The sequence below is a fragment of the Hippocampus bargibanti genome, linkage group LG04, assembly GCF_051943395.1.
Source record: "Hippocampus bargibanti isolate YZ-2025 linkage group LG04, ASM5194339v1, whole genome shotgun sequence".
In the NCBI taxonomy this organism is placed as follows: Eukaryota; Metazoa; Chordata; class Actinopteri; order Syngnathiformes; family Syngnathidae; genus Hippocampus; species Hippocampus bargibanti.
The window spans coordinates 32,106,058-32,123,028 of record NC_142737.1 but is presented as its reverse complement, the minus strand read 5'-3'; the positions used below and the strand labels follow the sequence as shown (position 1 = coordinate 32,123,028).

The 16,971-nt window shown below is 37.0% G+C and overlaps 1 protein-coding gene across 2 annotated transcripts; it reads left to right on the top strand.

The window, feature by feature from the left end:
• The first annotated feature begins 605 nt into the window (after window positions 1–605).
• LOC148899738 (dematin-like) lies at window positions 606–16,940 on the top strand. 2 transcript variants are annotated; one of them, XM_088995205.1, is made up of 15 exons: window positions 608–725; window positions 6,225–6,265; window positions 6,427–6,507; window positions 8,130–8,264; window positions 8,386–8,430; window positions 8,499–8,664; window positions 10,886–10,930; window positions 11,014–11,166; window positions 11,280–11,395; window positions 11,471–11,579; window positions 13,913–13,971; window positions 14,059–14,101; window positions 14,180–14,316; window positions 14,388–14,468; window positions 15,878–16,940. In XM_088995205.1, exons 2-15 carry the CDS (start codon window positions 6,251–6,253, stop codon window positions 15,989–15,991), a joined length of 1,299 nt encoding a protein of 432 aa, XP_088851331.1. In that variant the 5' UTR covers window positions 608–725; window positions 6,225–6,250; the 3' UTR covers window positions 15,992–16,940. The 2 variants fall into 2 exon arrangements, with proteins under 2 accessions (XP_088851330.1, XP_088851331.1); XM_088995204.1 differs by lacking the exon at window positions 8,386–8,430 and having other exon boundaries at window positions 606–725.
• Window positions 16,941–16,971: the final 31 nt, after the last annotated feature.

The following is a 16,971-nucleotide window of genomic DNA, read 5'->3' as shown; positions in this document are numbered from 1 at the left end:
TTTTGTGTGTAATTGTGCCTTCGAATGTGAGTTTGCGTGTGTGTATCTGGGTGTGAGTGAGCGTTTGTGTGTGAGTTTGTGTGTGTGTTTCTGCGTGTGTACTTGTGTGTTGTATGTGTGCGTGTGTGTGTCTGCGTGTGAGTGTGTGAGTTAATGTTTGTGTGTGCATGTGTGTGATTTTTTTGTGTGATTGTGCATTTGTGTGTGAGTGCGTGTGTGTGTCTGCATGTGTACTTGTGTGTTATATGTGAGTTTGTGTGTGTATGCGTGTGTTTGTGTGGTTGTATAGGTGAGTTTGTGTGTGTGTCTGCGTGTGAGTGTGTGTGAGTTAATGTTTGTGTGTGCAGGTGTATGTGTTTGTGTGTGCATGTGTGTGTTTTGTGTGTAATTGTGCCTTCGAATGTGAGTTTGCGTGTGTGTATCTGGGTGTGTGTGCGTTTGTGTGTGTATGTGTTTGTGTATGTGTGTGCGTTTGTGTATTTCATGATGTTTTGAAGAGCTCCACGACAACCCCGAGGCTGGAGTTAATGGACTGCTCCGCGCACACGCAACCACGGCCCCGCGCGCCAAATGAAGAGGAGGGAGGCGGCGAGGGGGCGTGGGGGAGGGAGATGACAGGGGAGGGAAAGAGCGAGAGCGAGGTTCAGTCGCTTGTTCGCTCGCTCGCTGGCCGGATGCTGCTGCTCACAAGTCGGGAACGCGCACGCACGGACGCGCGCACGCAGGTAAGCAGAAGCACCTTTCTTTCAGCCGGTCACGTGACCAGAGTGAATGGAACCCAACCGACGCGTATCGCCGACTTGTGCGCGTGCGTGAGGTCGCGCGAAGTCAACTTGATGAGAAAGTCGATGCTCCCCCTTTGCCCCCCCCCCAAAAAAAAAAAGTGAGCGCGATTTTGAGGCAGGAAATGCTCACTTTTCATTTTTAATCTGCATCGTCGTCGTCGTGATGGATTGATTGACGGATGATCATGTCGTGACGTAAGAGGGGAGGCATCGGAGGAGGGATTACGAAGCGGAGAACGGTTTTATGTAACGCGCTCACGCACACGCACACGCACACGCACACGCACACGCACGAAGACACAGGTGGAAGGCACGATTGAGACCCCCACTCAAGTGAAAGTGATGAAGTGAGAGTTGTGACGTCAGAGTTGTGACGTCAGAACAGGACTGAAGTGCAGATGCATGAAATGGTTCAAGTGCTGCAACATGAAGTCGATGACTCAATTGACAGATGGACAACACACACACACACACACACACACACACACACACACACACACACGCATACTCACGCACACACTGTTGTCATGACGACAGCGCTATGAGTAATCTCGCGTTTGTTGTTCAGGTGGGAGTTTTTTTTTTTTTTTTTTTTTTAATGTGTTGTCTTCTGAAACAAAAGTCATTCACTGCCGTTTCCGAATTCATTCTGGTTTTGTTTTTTCATACTTGGGTGCCGATAAAGTACTGGTTAGACCTCTGGAGTTTTTTTCTTTTCCACAAGGGGGCAGCATTTGCCTTTTGTCCATGTTAGTGCTTTGTTCTAGCTTCACTTGTTGTTAAAGTGCTACATGAATCAATATGTATTGTATTTTATACATCTGCCCCCATTTCAAGCTCATATGACTCCAGGCCCATATCATTTAGGAATTAACTCTTTTTTTTCTGATGAAAGAAGATGGTCTAAGGTTTCTGACGCTGTATTGAATGTTGATGTGATCCTAAAACTCAATCCAGGTAACATCTGACTTACGACCAGCTCGACTTACGACCACCCGTACTTACGACCATGTCCTGCAGACCCTATTTTTAAAATTTAAATTCTACGCCTGGCACCGCAACGTGCTAGCAGGTCGGCAACGTGTATGACAATTTTGGCCAGCCAGCCAGCATCTCACTCTCGCACAGCAATCGACCGTGTGATGGCACCAGAGGGGGGAGTTTGCGTCTCTATTCAACCTTTTCAATGGATTTCCACTTACAGCCATTTTGACTTACGACCGTTTAGTCGGAACGGAACTCGGTCGTAAGTCGGATGTTACCTGTATTCTGTGGGTCCTGGAATTAGAGTGACAATGACAATAACCCTGGCCCTGGAGTGGACACGGCAACAACTTTACAAAACAACAAGCCCAATTTTTTGTTGTTGTTTTGTTGTCATGGCAACCAGTTACCAGTTATCTATGTGTGTGTGTGTTACTTCCGGGTTGAGAGAACGCTGGCGCGTGTGGTTGCCACCGCTCACCCGCAGGTAAACGGATCCTGTGCCTGGAAAGTGTCCTGTAGAGTTTTGAAAGGCACTTGGAAATGAAATGGATTATGATGATTATTATAATTTTTGCACGCCGTCTGGCAGTGTAGGAGTTAATTTAAAAAGTTTGAGATGATTCCCATCCTGTCAATCAAAATGCTACTTGAGTCCGTGACGAGCGCTGACAGGAGCCGTTAGCACTCAAGATGGCATGTGGGTGTGGTCACATGTGTGTGTGCGCCCCAGATAAGCAACGAGGGGGGACGTTGGGGGCAAAATACACACACACACACACACACACACACACACACACACACACACACACACACACACACACACACACACACACACACACACACACACACACACACACACACACACACACAGTTGAAGATGTTCTGGCGCGTCGCCGTTGCGTTCCTGCCGCTTGTCCGGCAAATATCCGCGGAATGCAGGCAGATAGTCGTTGGTTGCTAGGCGATGGCCAGCCGCCCTCAACCAATCAGGCGACGCTGACGTGCTGGAGGTGATGCTAACCTAAAATAGACGACCCCCCTTCATACAAACCATTTGATGTGCTCCAGCCTCCCTGTGTGGAGTTTGCATGTTGTCCCCAAGGCCGCGTGGGTTTTCTCCGGGTATTCCAGCTTCCTCCCACATTCCAAAAACATGCACGGAGAGGTTGATTGGACACTCGAAATTGTCCAATCAGTTTGAGAGAGTGGTTGTTTGTCTCTGTGTGCTCTACAATTAGCTGGCAACCGGTTCAGGGTGTCCCCCGCCTAGTGCCCGAAGACAGCTGGGATAGGCTACAGCACGCCCCTGCGACCCTAATGAGGAATAAGCGGTCTGGAAAATGGATGGATGGGTTATTAACTCATTCACTGCCAGACAATGTGCAAAAATGTGTCCATTTCAGTGCCAGGGTTTTTGTCATTGTCACTCCAATTCCAGGACCCACAGAATATTCAGTTTTAGGACTACATAAACATTCAATGTGCCGTTAAAAACCTTAGAATCTCTTCTTTCATTCCAAAAAAAAAAAACTGTAGTTAATTCCTAAATGATATGAGTCTGGAGTTATATGAGCATGAAATGGGGGCGGAAGTACGAAATACAATACAATACATACATTAAGTATGCATAAACATTCAATACAGCGTTAGAAACCTTAGATTATCATCTTTCATCAGAAAAAAACAGTTAATTCCTAAATTATATGGGTCTGCAGTTATATGAGCTTGAAATGGGGGTGGCTGTCCAAAATACAATACAATACATATACTGGACATTGACTACATAAACCTTCAATACAACATTAGAAACCTTAGAGTATCTTCTTTCATTAGAAAAACAGAGTTAATTCATAGTTATATGGGTCTGGAGTTCTATGAGCTTGAAATGGGGGCGGATGTACAAATTACAATCCATATTGATTTATATAGCGATTGTACAACAGCTGAAGCTGGAATAAAGCGCTAACATGGAAAAAAGGGAAATGCTGCCCCCTCATGGAAGGGAAAAAACATCTTCAAAGGTCTGGCCAGTGCTTTATCGGCACCCAAGCATGAAAAAACAAAACCTGAAAAAATTGGGGAATGGCGCTGCTGTTTTATTTATTTTTTTGTTCTTTTTTTTACATTTTTGGAACAATCCGTGACATTTCCCTTTCTCGGTTGTCATTGTCATCCTTGTCCCTTTTGTCTTTCCTTCTTTGTTTGCATGTAAATTAGCGCGTTAGCTTGTTAGCGGAGGTCACTGATCGTCTTCATCCTCGGGGCCTGGGAGCCCATCGACCTTTTTCACTGATTTACACCTTTATATTCACACACACACACACACACACACACACACACACACACACACACACACACACACACACACACACACACACACACACACACACACACACACACACACACACAGAGTGGGGGGTCCAAATTTGACCTTTTGTGACTTTCGTTTCATGGTGGTGCGTTCATGGCCTGACGGACAAAAGAGAAATTTGGCATGAACCGGCCCTGATCGCTTCGCAATGATTCCTATCGGCAAAATACGGCCACAGACCGGGTTCGTGATCTTACAGGATGTTGGTGACAGACCTCAGAGGGGTTAATTGATTCTCGTATTGATTGATTGATAGTGAAATCTCTCTTGAGACTGGCAGAAAGTAGCAACGTTTTCTGTGACCTTGAACTCATACCCACTTGAGCATCCGGCTATCCTTGAGCATTTGGAACCCGATCAGTCCGGATATCATGCCTCCATGAAAGGCACTTATAAAGAACATGTATTATTATTATTATTATTATTAATTATTATTATTATTAATCTATTAACTCTTTAACTCATGATTATTAACCCCCAATTGTTTTGCAAGACGCCTTTTGACGAACATAACTGGATCATTTTCATCTCTTTTACTCATTAAAAACAAAACAATTATTCATCCATTTTTAACTCATTGACTGCCAGATGATTCCATCATTTTTATTTTAAACGATAATCAATAAATAATGAGTCCTATTCATCAATGTGTCCACTCCAGTGCCAGGGTTTTTGTCATTGTCACTTCAATTCCAGGGCCCACAGAATATTGAGTTTTAAGACAACATAAACATCCAATACAGCGTTCGAAACCTTTGACTCTCTTCTTTCACAAAATTAAAGTTCATAAAAAAGTGAATTCCTAAATGATATGTGTCTGGAGTTATCTGAGCTTGAAATGGGGGCGGATGTACAAAATACAATGCAATACATACAGATTCTTGTGCTGGTCCCAAGCCCGGATAAATACAGAGGGTTGTGTCAGCAAAGGCATCCTGGCCAAAACAAACATGCAGATCATACCTCTGAAGATGGAGGTCACTGATTCGCTGAGGCGACCCCTTGAAAGGAAAAGCCGAAAGGAAAAGAAGAAGAAGACATACAGATTGTTTTTTTATAGCACTTTCACAACAGCTGAAGCTGGAACAAAGAGCTAAAATGGAAAAAAAGGCAAATGCTGCCACCTTGTGGAAAAGAAAAAAAACAGGCTTTATCAGCACCCAAGCATGAAAAACCAAAAACTTGAACAAATTGGGAAATGTCACTCTATGTCATATTTTCAATTCCTGAATACATTTTGGAATGTCAGTGAATGAGTTAGCAAATGCTAATGCGAATATTACACGGCATCGTCTTTTCTTTGTCGCATTGCTTTGTTTAATAATAATAATAATAATAATAATAATAATAATTATTATTATTTTTTTTTTCATGCTTTGGTGTCGATAAAGCGCTGGTCAGACCTCTGGCAATATTTTTTTCTTTTCCACAAGTGGGCAGCATTTGCCTTTTTCCATGTTAGCGCTATGTTCCAGGTTCAGCTGTTGTTAATAATAATAACAATAATAATAATAATAATAATAATAATAATAATAATAATAATCCATGTCATTTATAATCACCTTTCACAACTCTCAAGGACACTTTAAAGTTAACACAGACATGCTAACGTTAGCTAGCGGTTGACAATCTCGTCTTTACGATCTCAAAATCAAGTTTGAGGAAATGATTTAAGCCCCACCCCCTTTACCAGGATGACTGATGACTCATGAATAATTAACAACCTGAGAGCACAGAACGATACGGCATTCGAGAGATCATGAAGACAAGTGGCAGGCGTCAATCAAAAAACTCACAGACGCATTGTCACTCAATGGTGTGTGTGAGTGTATTTGTGTGTGTATTTATGCTTGTGTGTATGTGTGATGCTTTCATTTGTTCGATTGTGGCATGATAACATTCCCGAATGAGCTCTTTATTTTCCATGGAAGCATCCAGGGCTGAGCCCCCCCACCATTGTTATATTGTGTGTGTGTGTGTGTGTGTGTGTGTGTGTGTGTGTGTGTGTGTGTGTGTGTGTGTGTGTGTATGCTAACATGCTTAGCTTTGTTTTTTTGTCTTCTCTATTGTATGTGTTCCAGGTTGTGACCAGTCAGCCGCAACCACGATGATGATGCCAAAGGTAAACAAATATAGGAATTAGCTTGAAGGGTTAGCTTAAAGTCAAAGTCAGCTTAATTGTCAAATATGCTAATATGCATGACATACAGCACAGATGAAATTACTTGAAGGGTTAGCTTGAAAGGCTAGCACGGCTAACGGGACGTTTATGTTCCCTTGCAGAGGCCTCAGACGTCCCCGGGCAGCGTCCTCTCCCTGCGAGGTGGCGCCAACGTGCCGGGATCCCCCGCCGCCACCATCGTGGTGAGCCACCAGATTTGAATAATAATATTATAATAATACATTTCATTTCTAAGCACCTTTCAAAACTCTCAAGGTCACTTTACAGTCACAGGATGAGTTTTTCTGTGGGTGAGCAGCGGCAGCCACATGTGCCAGCGTTCGCTCAAACCGGAAGTAACTCAAATAGATAGAAAGCTGGCTAACTAGCTGATAGATAGCCAATAGATAGCTAGCACGATAGCCAGATAGCCATATAGCTAATAGATAGCCAGCCAGCAAGATAAATAGCCAATAGATAGCTAGCACGATAGCCAGATAGCCATATAGCTAATAGATAGCCAGCCAGCCAGCAAGATAGCCAATAGATCGCAAATAGGTAGCTAGCTAGGTAGCCAATACACAGCCAGCCAGATAGCCAGATAGCCATATAGCTAATAGCGAGCTAGCTATATAGCCAGAAATACATATAGCTAGTAAATAGTGACCTAGATAGCTAGCCATCCAGGAAGATAGCTAATAGAGAGCAAATAGCTAGCTATCTAGGTAGCTAGCTAGATAGCCAGACAGCCATATATCTAATAGATAGCGACCTAGATAGCTAGCCAGCCAGCAAGATAGATAGCCAATAGATAGCGAGCACGATAGCCAGATAGCCATATAGCTAATAGATAGCCAGCCAGCCAGCAAGATAGCCAATAGATCGCGAATAGCTAGCTAGCTAGCTAGGTAGCCAATACACAGCCAGCCAGATAGCCATATAGCTAATAGATAGCTAGCTAGATAGCCAGAAATACATATAGCTAGTAAATAGCGACCTAGATAGCTCGCCAGCCAGAAAGATAGCTAATAGAGAGCAAATAGCCAGCTAGCTAGGTAGCTAGCTAGATAGCCAGACAGCCATATAGCTAATAGATAGCGACCTAGATAGCTAGCCAGCCAGAAAGATAGCTAATAGAGAGCAAATAGCTAGCTAACTAGGTAGCTAGCTAGATAGCCAGACAGCCATATAGGTAATAGATAGCGACCTAGATAGCTAGCCAGCCAACAAGATAGATAGCCAATAGATAGCTAGCACGATAGCCATATAGCCATATAGCTAATAGATAGCCAGCCAGCCAGCGAGATAGCCAATAGATCGCAAATAGCTAGCTAGCTAGCTAGGTAGCCAATACACAGCCAGCCAGATAGCCATATAGCTAATAGATAGCTAGCTAGATAGCCAGAAATACATATAGCTAGTAAATAGCGACCTATATAGCTAGCCAGCCAGAAAGATAGCTAATAGAGAGCAAATAGCTAGCTAGCTAGGTAGCTAGCTAGATAGCCAGACAGCCATATAGCTAATAGATAGCGACCTAGATAGCTAGCCAGCCAGAAAGATAGCTAATAGAGAGCAAATAGCTAGCTAGCTATGTAGCTAGCTAGATAGCCAGACAGCCATATAGCTAATAGATAGCGACCTAGATAGCTAGCCAGCTAGAAAGATAGTTAATAGATAGAAAATAGCTAGATAGCTAGGTAGCTAGCCAGATAGCTAGATAAATAAAATAAAATGTGAAAAGAGGAAATATAGGTTATCGCCATCCTCAGTCTCTCGGCCCCATACCGCTTCAACTCTGCTCCCTGCCCGCACCCCCTCGCAGGCCCGGGTGGACGACGGCGTGATGGTTTACAAGGACCTGGCGGCTCTCCCGAGGGACAAAGCCATCCTGGACATCGAGAGACCAGATCTGATGACGTATGAGCTGCACTACAGCTATGGTCCACTGGAGGCAGCGGTGAGTCAAGCGGCTCTTTTTGGGACATTTGTTTCCTGCATTGTTTTTCGGAATTGGCGTGTTATGAATGTTTCATTTTTATTGTAACGCTCAACCGCGGGATTGTCGTCTGTGGGGGCAGAGGTCGCCGTCACCCGGGTCCTACTCCCCTGCGACCTGTCCACAGGTCAGTCTCTGATCAAAGTTGACCAAGCGTGTTTTCCGCTTGCTCTTGATCCCTGGAAATCGTTCCAGGAGTCCAGGTTGTGGCTGGAGAAAAGCTCCCCGGCCGGCTACTCGCCGGCTTCCGCCGGCCGGAAACGCCTCAGCGGTGACATCACGCCTTCGCCACGGGTGAAAAATTCGCCAGAGGCGCAAAACACGCAACCTCCCAAGAGCCTGCAACACTTCCACAGGCCTGGTAAAGACTCGCCACTCGCCTTTAGGAGGAAAAAAACTTTTAATATTTATATTTTAATAATAATAAAAATGACCCCCAAAATGTATTGGTATTCATTCATTCATTCCGTCATTTTTATTTTAAATGATAATCAATAAATAATGAATCTGATTCATCTATTTTTTTAACGTTTCAAATTAGATTAAAAAAATCTTCTTAATGGCCCATATATTACATGACATAAAAATAAAAAAATAATAAAAATGACATAAAACAGAAATAAATAAATAAATAAATAAATAAATAAATAAATGGACAAACAAACAAACAATCAAAAAATAAAATAAATATAAAAATCATTAAAAAATAACCAAATAAATAAACAAACAACTCAACACATGGACAAACAAACAACCAAGTTGTTTATTGTTTATAATTTACCTACTTGAAGGTAAATAATCAACTAAACAGATAAATAATCAAAGTAAATAAATAATATAAAATAATAAATGGATAAATATGTAAATAAATAACTAAACAAATAAATAAACAAATGGACAAACATTCAGGTAAATAAATCAAGTAAGTGAATAAATAAATAAATAAATAAATAAAACATTCAAATAAATAAATAAATATAAAAACCTGAAAATAAGAATAAATAAATAAGTACGTAAATAAATACACAAATAAATAAATAAATAATCAAGTAAGTGAATACATTGTATGAAAATAAATAAATAAATAAATACGTGTATAAATAAATAACCAAATGAATAATCAAATAAATAAACAAATGGACAAACAAACAATCAAGTAAATAAATGATATTACATAATTAAATATGCAAATAAATAAATACGTAAATAAATAACCAAATAAATAAATGAATATGTAAACATTTACCTGAATTAATGAAGAATAAATAAATAAATAAATAAATAAATAATCACGTAAGTGAATACATTATCTGAAAATAATAAATAAATAAATAAATAAATACGTGTATAAATAAATAACCAAATGAATAATCAAATAAACAAATGGACAAACAATCAAGTAAATAAATAATATTACATATTTAAATATGCAAATAAATAAATACGTTAATAAATAACCAAATAAATAAATAAATAAATAAATAAATAAATAAATAAATAAATAAATAAATATGTAAACATTTACCTGAATTAATGAAGAATAAATAAATAAATAAATAACTACATGAATGGACAAACAAACAAACAATCAAAAAAATAAATAATATAAAAATCATAAAAAAAATAAAAAAATAACCAAATAAATAAACAAACAACTCAACACATGGACAAACAAACAACCAAGTTGTTTATTGTTTACCTACTTGAAGGTAAATAATCAAAACAACTAAACAGATAAATAATCAAGTAAGTAAATAAATAATATAAAATAATAAATGGATAAATATGTAAATAAATAACTAAGCAAATAAATAAACAAATGGACAAACAACCAGGTAAATAAATAAATAAATACATGAACGAACATTCAAGTAAATAAATAATATTAAATAAATAAGTACGTAAATAAATACACAAATAAATAAATAAATAATCAAGTAAGTGAATACATTGTATGAAAATAAATAAATAAATAAATAAATAAATAAATAAATAAATAAATACGTGTATAAATAAATAACCAAATGAATAATCAAATAAATAAACAAATGGACAAACAAACTATCAAGTAAATAAATGATATTACATAATTAAATATGCAAATAAATAAATAAGTAAATAAATACCCAAATAAATAAATACATAAATATGTAAACATTTGCCTGAATTAATGAAGAATAAATAAATAAATAAATAAATAAATAATCATGTAAGTGAATACATTATCTGAAAATAAATAAATAAATAAATAAATAAATAAATAAATAAATACGTGTATAAATAAATAACCAAATGAATAATCAAATATATAAACACATGGACAAACAAACAATCAAGTAAATAAATGATATTACTTAACTAAATATGCAAATAAATAAATAAGTAAATAAATACCCAAATAAATAAATACATAAATATGTAAACATTTGCCTGAATTAATGAAGAATAAATAAATAAATAATCATGTCAGTGAATACATTATCTGAAGATAATAAATAAATAAATAAATAAATAAATAAATAAATAAATAAATATGTGTATAAATAAATAACTGTGATTGATGAGAAATGTCATTTTTCCAGACAATGGAAACAACATCTACAAGAAGCCTCCCATCTACAGAAGAGGTCCGTCACTCACCCCTCAATCATTTCTTTCCATGAGCATCATGCTAACGGGACGCCGCCGCGCAATAAACCGCTTTCTGTAGGCACCTCGTCATCGGTGCTCCCTGCCGAGAAGCACTTGGAGGATCTCATCATTGAGTCGTCAAAGTTTCCCGCCGCCGAACCTCCGGATCCCAACGTTCCCTCCAAGATCGAGACGGAACATTGGCCTTGCCCCCCCTCCTGCGCCGTCTTTGGTACGATCCAAAGCTCCCAAAAAAAAGACTCATTTCCAGAACATGAATTTAATTTCGCAAAATTATCAAATTCTTCTTTTTGGCTGTCCTGTCACCCCCGCCGACCCCCCCAGAGAAGGAGAAGGCGTGTCGCAGGAGTGCAGGCAGACAAGAAGAAGAGAAGGAGGACGGCGAGGAAGATGATCACCTTTGGAGGTTGCGAGCACTTCACAGGCAGGAACTGGACAAGGTGGGAAGGGGCGGGGCTTGTTGCCATGACGACGTCACCAGCTGCCTTGATCATGGCGTCTTTTTTGCCTTTCAGATTCAGTCCAACATGGGAAGGATCATCCTGAAGGAAGAACTGGGCAAGTCGGCTTCCGTTCCGCTCAGACGGAAAACTCGCTCTCTACCGGACGCCACCCAGCACGCAGGTAACCTCAGCGGCGCCTATTGATGATGTCATAGGGATAACTTCCTGTACATGAGTAACTTGGTGAAAACTTTGAACATGGGAACTTCCGCTGTGTTCCCCGCCCCCACGCATCAGATATATCCCCTAACCCCTTTTTTTATTATCCAATATAAATAAAAAGTCACCTTTTTAACCTTTGGGTGCAATTTGAAATGGACAAATAGTCATGCTAGAAACTTTAAGATTTATTTATTTATTTAGTTATTTATTTATTTATTCATTCATTTATTTCTGTAAATATTTACATATTTATTAAATTATGTGTGTATTTATTTATTCATTTATTTACGTATGTATTTATTTATTTATTTAGGTATTTATTTATTTGTTTATTTATTCATTCGTTTATTTGTATAAATATTTATTTATTTATAATCTTCATTTGTGTGAATACATACGTATACATACATATACATAAGAAGATTTACATATCAATTATTTATTTACAAATTTATTTATTGACATATTTATTTAATATATATTTACTTGATTGTTTGTTCATTTGTGTATTTATTTATGTGTGTAGTTATTTATTTATTTACATATTTATCTATTTACATATTTATTTATGTAATATTATTCATTTACTTGATTGTTAATTAATTAATTAATTACTTTATTTATTTATTTATTTATTTTTATTTTTTCTATTATTTATTTACTTGATTGTTTGTTCGTCCATTTGTTTATTTATTTGATTATTTAGTTTGTTCATTTATTTATTTACTGACTTGATTATTTATGTAGTTATTTACATATTTATTTTTTTACATATTTATTTTACGTATTTATTCAGTATTTTTATTTTATTTATTTACTTACTTGATTATTTGTTGTTTTTAATATTATTTATTTACTTGATTGTTAATTAATTAATTAATTACATAATTTATTTGTTTTTTATTTATTTATTAATTTATATTTTTTATATTATTTATTTACTTGATTGTTTGTTTGTCCATTTGTTTATTTATTTACTGACTTGATTATTTATGTAGTTATTTACATATTTATTTTTTACATATTTATTTTAAGTATTTATTCATTATTTTTATATTATTTATTTACTTACTTGATTATGTATTTATTTATTTACGTATTTATTTATTTACTTGATTGTCAATTAATTAATTAATTAATTAATTTGTTTTTTATGTATTTATTTATGTATTTATTTATATTTTTTTATATTATTTATTTACTTGATTGTTTTTTTGTCCATTTGTTTATTTATTTGGTTATTTATTTACTGACTTGATTATTTATGTAGTTATTTACATATTTATTTATTGACATATTTATTTAATATATATTTACTTGATTGTTTGTTCATTTGTGTATTTATTTATGTGTGTAGTTATTTATTTATTTACATATTTATCTATTTACATATTTATTTATGTAATATTATTCATTTACTTGATTGTTAATTAATTAATTAATTACTTTATTTATTTATTTATTTATTTATTTTTATTTTTTCTATTATTTATTTACTTGATTGTTTGTTCGTCCATTTGTTTATTTATTTGATTATTTAGTTTGTTCATTTATTTATTTACTGACTTGATTATTTATGTAGTTATTTACATTTATTTTTTACATATTTATTTTAAGTATTCATTATTTTTATATTATTTATTTACTTACTTGATTATGTATTTATTTATTTATTTATTTGATTGTTTATTTATTTATTTATTTATTTATTTATTTACTTATATTTTTTATATTATTTATTTACTTGATTGTTTTTTTGTCCATTTTTTTATTTATTTGGTTATTTATTTACTGACTTGATTATTTATGTAGTTATTTACATTTATTTTTTACATATTTATTTTAAGTATTCATTATTTTTATATTATTTATTTACTTACTTGATTATGTATTTATTTATTTATTTATTTGATTGTTAATTAATTAATTAATTAATTATTTTTATTTATTTATTTATTTATTTATTTACTTATATTTTTTATATTATTTATTTACTTGATTGTTTTTTTGTCCATTTTTTTATTTGGTTATTTATTTACTGACTTGATTATTTATGTCGTTATTTACATATTTATTTTTTACATATTTTTTTAAGTATTTATTCATTATTTTTATATTATTTATTTACTTACTTGATTATGTATTTATTTATTTATTTACGTATTTATTTATTTGCATATTTATTTAATATTATTTATTTACTTGATTGTTTGAATTGTCGCTGGTGAGGTTGACTTTGCTCCGTCAGCCATGAACCTGAAGTCGTGTCGTCACTTCCTGTTTCCTACGCAGGCGCCGCCGCTTCCCGCGTGCTTTATTTCCCAGCATCCTCTGGTGCAGGCCTAGCCAGAGTGAGTTTGCGCGTGTGTGTGAGACGCGCTTCCATGATGCACTCAGGTGCTGAGAATTGGGCTGTTGTTGTTGCTTGTCAATTCCAGTTGCAGTCGACGGAATTCCGCCCGGCGGAGAATCCCTCTCCAGGTACATTCCAGGATGATTCCAGGACCATGTGCCAGGTTCAAAAACCTTAATTTTTGTGTGTATGTTTGTCTTCCACAGGTGTTCAGGTAGAGTTTGTCTTCTTCACTGCGCAAAGTGGTGTCGGCCATCTTGTGGTGATGTCAGTGTTTGTGTGTCAGAACGGAGACGGCGCCCTGGACCGAGGTCGCTCGCTGCCTAGCGTGTTGGAGCTCAAGGTAAATACGTCACCCGTTGATGAGGTCACACGGGTTTGGGCGGTAACCATAACGACACTCTGCTTCGTTAGATTTACCCGTACGAGACGCTGGTGGTCGACCGCAGAGGACGGAATAAAGTTCCTCCTGGCGTCGACAGAACACGATTGGAGGTAAACGCGATCGATGCTAACAACTGATGCTAATCGATGCGAGCAATTTGTCCGCGATACGGGCGAGGCGCCGTATCATCTGACGCTGGTGAAGTGTCAACGACTAGTTAAAATGTCCCGGAGTAGGTGATTAGGGGATTGACAGCAGCTGGCGGAGGTTGGGAGCGGCGGCCCCGCCCCATCTGTCAGCTCGCACGTGACAAAATTAAAGATGCTAACTGTGGATTTCATCGCTAGGCCTTCAGTAGTGCTATGTCTTAATCAATCTAGTGACCAGCCAATCATAGTTTGCGAAAACTGACGTTGATCGGCCATTTGATCTGCACTTATTTATATTAATAATTATAATAATAATAATAATAATAATAATAATAATAATACATTTCATTTCTAAGTGCCTTTAAAACTCTCAACGTCACTTTACAGTCACAGAAAAAAAAAATCCGTGGGTGAGCAGCTCCAGCCACACGCGCCAGCGTTCACTCAACACGGAAGTAACTCAAATAGATAGCAAATAGATAGCAAATAAATAGCAAATAGATAGCCAGCCAGATAGCTATTAGATAACAAATGAATAGGATAGCAAATAAATAGCAAACAGATAGCAAATAGATAGCATTTGATGTTACTGGGCCTGCACAACTGATTGTGAAGGCTTCCAGGTCGATTTCTGACCCCGGTAACAAATGATGGCAGAAATGTGATTGGTTAAATGTGTAAATACGAAAACATACGTCTGGAATAATAATAATAATAATAATAATAATAATAATAATAATAATAATAATAATAATAATAATAATAATAATAATAATAATACATTTAATTTATAAGCGCCTTTCAAAACTCTCAAGGCCACACTTTACGGTCACAGGATAAGTTTTTCTGTGGGTGAGTAGCGGCAGCCACATGCGCCAGCGTTCACTCAACCCGGAAGTAACTCAAATAGATAAAAATCTAGCTAGCTAAGAGACACCCAATAGATAGCTAGCCAGATGGCTATACAGCTATATAGCTAACAGGGAGTAACTCAGCTCGCTAGATAGCTGTACAGCTATATAGTTAACAAGAAGTAACTCAAAAAGATAGAAAGCTAGCTAGCTGCGCAACAAGGGAAAAAAAAGCAATGAAAGGAAACCCAAATTCGGAATTATTTCATAAGAATTCATTGACAAAATATAATTTACATCACTCCTAGATTCAGATATTTTTAGGCCAGCAGAGAAGGCTTTGCAGGCCTTGTCGGTCCACCACTGATGCTAATACACGCTTCCGTGGATCTTATTTGACCAAATGCTTACAAATAAACATATGCTAATCAAATCAATCATATTGCCCGAGTCTGGTGACGGTGGCTAAAACGCTACTACGTAGCTAACGCTCATCCGAAGTGTTGTGTGCGCACGCAGAGACATCTGTCGCGGGAAGAGTTCGCCAGCGTCTTCGCCATGATGCCCGAAGAGTTTGAGGAGCTTTCTCTCTGGAGGCAAAACCACCTCAAGAAAAGGGCGTGTCTCTTTTGATTGCCACGCCCGCGCTACACAACCGCCGAGAGAGAGAAATGCTAACATTAGCATGAAACAAAATGGCTAAAAACATGTCGGGCAGTTTCAACTTGGGGGGAAAAAGGAGCTGCCACCGATGTATGTTGACAAGTTAACGCTAACGTTGTGACTTTCAACTCTTAAGCTAGGAGGGGAGCTAATTTTAGTGTTAGCATGTGAACGCTACTAGCCACATTGCTGAAAGCTTTGGGGCGAAAGATAATAACAGCTGTGATCGCTAAAACACGATCGATGACTCACAACCATTTTTTTGTCCTTTTTTATACCCACTCGCAAGATTTTCCAAAAAATAGAACATGGCGCAACTTATTTGATGTAAAACATTTTAATTCGAAACCTTAACTTGGATACAAATTCTCAATCATCAAATCAAAATGAATAAAAATGCCTTTTTTGACCGATAGAACCTCGATATCAAAAATATTAGCATGGAAGCTATTGTAGCTTAGCATGCCGCAAATGTGGAAGAAGACCATTTAAAACAACACGATGAACGGGTCAGCTTGTTTTAGGCTTCTGCGGGCGCGGACTAATGACATCATCCTTCACCTGACGTCGGCCATTTTGAACCCCCTTTGCCGAAAGGGAGTCGTTGCCGCCATTTTGATATGACGTCAAATGCAAACAAAAGGACATCAGCGCTTTGTTTTGACAGTTTTGCAGTAACGCCACTAACGACATCTTTGTTGTTTTTTTTTCTTTCTATCCGTTGGATGTTTTTGATGACGTTGGCGTAACATGCGTGATCTGAGGCGAATCGCGAATGCTAATGTGCTCTCAGCTCATTAGCATTTCTATTCTGATCAATTTCATTGACGATGAGGCAATTTCAGAGAATCCGTTTTTGCTCCTGTGGGTGATGAATGTGATGTGAACGATGACAACAATAAACTTTATATTCCTCAAATTCTTACTCTAAAATACATTTAGATTCAAAA

Coding starts and splice junctions, on each gene's coding strand:
- LOC148899738 (XM_088995205.1), top strand. Junction 13,972..14,058: donor CTGGTGCAGGCCTAGCCAGA/GTGAGTTTGCGC, acceptor TGTCAATTCCAG/TTGCAGTCGACGGAATTCCG. Junction 14,317..14,387: donor CTAGCGTGTTGGAGCTCAAG/GTAAATACGTCA, acceptor CTGCTTCGTTAG/ATTTACCCGTACGAGACGCT.